This window comes from Rutidosis leptorrhynchoides, chromosome 7 (assembly GCF_046630445.1).
Source record: "Rutidosis leptorrhynchoides isolate AG116_Rl617_1_P2 chromosome 7, CSIRO_AGI_Rlap_v1, whole genome shotgun sequence".
NCBI lineage: Eukaryota > Viridiplantae > Streptophyta > Magnoliopsida > Asterales > Asteraceae > Rutidosis > Rutidosis leptorrhynchoides.
In genome coordinates, this window is record NC_092339.1 from 132,143,997 (window position 1) to 132,147,676 (window position 3,680).

Below are 3,680 nucleotides of genomic sequence, written 5' to 3' on the forward strand. Positions count from 1 at the left end.
AAACTACTCATGTCAACATTCCTTATTGTGTGGCTTACTATTTGAAACATTTAGCCGCTGGGGTCAAAGTATATGTGGGGGGCATCTCGTCACCTTAATAGCCCATCACTTGAGGCTGGAATTTGATGATGGGATCAATAAGGCAACCTTTGACACGAGGGTTTTCATTAATTATAGGCACTATTTCAAAGCAAATGTTTTTTCTAAGTCAGATGAAGAAGAAGAACAAAAAACCGAAGAAGGGGTAAGGAAGAGCATATTAGAAATGCTGACTAGGATGGAGGAGCTACAATTGCAGCAGGAGAAGACTTTAAGGATAACGGTTGAGATGCTCGGAGAGCACCAGGAACGGACTCTAACTGCAGATCTCAGTAGGTTATTTACACTTTTGTTAATATTCAAGCTATGTGCCTATCAGCATACTAAAACATAAACATGTTACAGTGACCAATAATCACCATTGAGTTGTATATTGAATTTGTTATGTGTTAATTACACATTATAAAAATTAAAACAAACATATGATCACTTACAAAATGAATGTGAATAACAAATGGAATCAAAAAAATGTATCATAATACACTTCAAAATATCAGTTCAAGGTTCAACAAGTTGCCAATCAAAGTCCGGATTTGTAAGGAACACCAGCAGCTTTAATCCATTTATCCCCTTGAATAAAAGGCGAAACAGTAAACTTACCCGCTTGCTTACTGTTCAGGAAATAAAGTCCTTTCCATTTTACTCTATTCTTTGTTGATGCACTTGCACCGTAGTTACCGTATTCTGCATAGAAAATTGTGCTGGGAGCCGTTGTACCGATCCATGGAAGCCATCCCTTTGGACTAATAAATCCTCCCATGTCATTGTTAACATAAACTGTCGTCGAATAATTCTTCCACGGACGCCCCAAATATGACTGAATATCGCTCAAGTTTCCGAATGGCGAAATGTTGCAATTTTGAATTGAAATACCAGTGTTTTGATTAGGATCAAATTTTCCTTGTGCTGTGATGGTGACTTGTTGGCCGGTCATTGGTCGTCTAGGAAGTATGTTACAATTTTGGAAAATAGCAGCCGAATTACCGAAAATGAAATCAACTGTACCGTAGATGTTGCATTCTCTATAAAACTGACGGTTCGAATGACAGTAAAGACTGTCTTGGAAAGCATCAATGCGACAACGGTAGAATATCGATTGGTCTGAGTTGGACATTAGTGCTACGGCTTGATGCTTTGCTGCACCAGCAGTGTTGCGGAATCCAATATCGCGTGCTATGAACCCTTGGCCAAACACGGCTGCATTAACAAAAAAAATGTGAGAAATTGATTTGTAACTGTTAAGAGAAAGCGGTTGGAATAGCAGTGTGAGCCGTAAGGGATCCGTGTTGTGCATTCAACTGGACATGTTTCATCGGAAACGATGTATATAGTATAATATGTCTAAAACGGCTAAAAGGATAAAATTCTCTTTTTAGGCTACCCAGAGAAGGGGAGTATTTTCATTCAGACATATGCAGTCAGGTAATCGCGTGACCATTTTTGAACCTTTTCCCTAGCCACCGCAAGATACACCTCTTGTGAGGATATCAAGACAATGACCACAAAGCTATCTTGGGATGGTTTATATATAGATGAAGGGATAAGTTATAGGCGCCTAGGGTTTTTAAAAAAAAAAAAAAAAAAAAAAAAAAAAAAAAAAAAAAAAAAACTTACCGAAAGTTGCTGACTGAAAAGTTGGAGTCCCATCGACAACGTTTAAAGAAGCTGACACGATCGTTGATTCCATACCATCACCAATGATCATAACATTCGTCATGGATTTTTCAATCTGCACATTCTCATTATAAACTCCTTTCTTGACGTAAATCACAAATCGTTTCTTGCTCTTTTTAGGAACCGCCTTTAAAGCATCAGAAATTATCTTGTATTTGCCACTTCCATCCTTAGCCACCACTGCATCTGCTTTAATTCCAGCCGGTAACTGCAGAAGCTTACTGTCCTTACTCGATAACCATTCAGGCATTTCATCGGTTCCTGATACGCTCAACAATCTTCTTTTTTGATTATAAGAACTTGCAACACTTGAAAACCTCTTGACGATTGCAAGACTGTTACTTGTTAACTCGGTTGATGTTTTTAGTAAAGGTGAAACTTTTTCACCAACACTATCGATGCACGTTTGTTGGAACGTGCCAGCTGTACTTAGCCATGTCATCAGATCATCAAAAAGAGAACCTAATGATTTCAAATCAACATTACTTGTTGATGACAATGTGTCATTCAAATGATCAAGTGCAAGATCTAATAATTCACTGCAGTTTTTGAGATCCACATGGGTTGACACTTTCGTTAGCTCGTTTATTGCAACTACAATAGCGAATTTAAGTAACTCATCAGGCTGAATATGTGTCGAATTGACAAGAGGTGAAAGAGACGTGTAACATGTATTCGGATACAATGTAGTATCACAAACAGCTTTGACCGAAGTCAATGCTGACTGATATTGTGATTGATTATTATCATTATGGTTGTGATTGTTGCTCTGTGTTGCTCCTACAACAGCCGAGACTACGATAAGAACAAGAACGACTGATGATATGCTAATGATAGCAATTCTTTTTCGTGTTCTTCTTTGTGCATCGAGTCGTATTTGATATGCATCATCAGCTTTTCCATACGAATTCGAGTAAGACATAGTTGTGATTGAGTTTTTGTGTTGTTAATTGTTGAAAAAGTTGATGTGTAAATGTTGAACATTTTGGGTTTATATAAAGGGGTTGTTAATGTTAAAAAGGTGAAGAAAGTAGTGATATACGTGCGAGGGGCAATTTGGGTTGTGGTTTTAACCAAGGAAATATCAACTGGCTGAGTGGTTCTCATGAAGATATATCAGTATGGGTTCTAACCAATTCAAAGAAGAAACAATAATATATTGTACTCCGTATATATTATAAAGAATTAAATAGAAAATATATAACCATTATAAAAAAATTTGTACTTATAATTTGCGTTTTCTTTTTACTAAAAACCTATTATATAATAAATGAAGGAACTTGAGTTGACTCAAGTTGGCTTACATCATACCATGCAACAGAAGAGGTCAATTCGATCCATGTTGGCAGATGACAACCAGTGCAACCTTTAATTCGTTCTTAAGCTCAAAGACAGTTGGGTGTCATTGTAGGTTAACTGAAATATAGTGTAAATACTAACATTAGTGTTACTATTAATATTAATATCATATTTAATATCAGTATCATATTTACTTTTAAAAGATTATTCAATTGTAATTGTAAAAATAACTAATTATTCTAAGGGTTTGCTTGACCGTGAGATAAACTGGTATTTCTTGAAGTTTATCTTTGTATTTCGTGTATATAGTACATTGCGTTAGCTGATTGGATTTTATATGGGCTGTGGTTTAGCTTCTATATCAGGCATGTTGAGTATGGAGATTGAACAAGATTGAAAACGGCTTGAAGCAGGAATACCTTGTGGAACATAAAAAGGAGTTGCCAAATGCGAGAAGTCGCATCGTGGGATAAGTCCAGATTATGAATGATCTAGTGAACCACGAAGTGTTCGTGAAACACGGGGGTCAGCTTAGCCAACAAGTTTTGGAATGTTGACCTCGCGAAACGCGAAGTGTTTGGTCAGATATTTCAGGGTTTGGAATATGC

At 36.7% G+C, this 3,680-nt stretch overlaps 1 protein-coding gene across 1 annotated transcript; it reads right to left on the minus strand.

Annotated features, from left to right (window-relative positions):
• Positions 1-619: 619 nt before the first annotated feature.
• LOC139856924 (putative pectinesterase/pectinesterase inhibitor 24) lies at positions 620-2,695 on the minus strand. Its single transcript, XM_071845636.1, has 2 exons — positions 1,714-2,695; positions 620-1,296 (listed from the first exon to the last, which is right to left on the minus strand). The coding sequence occupies exons 1-2, from the start codon at positions 2,693-2,695 to the stop codon at positions 620-622; spliced, it is 1,659 nt and encodes a 552-aa protein (XP_071701737.1).
• Between the last annotated feature and the right edge of the window lie 985 nt (positions 2,696-3,680).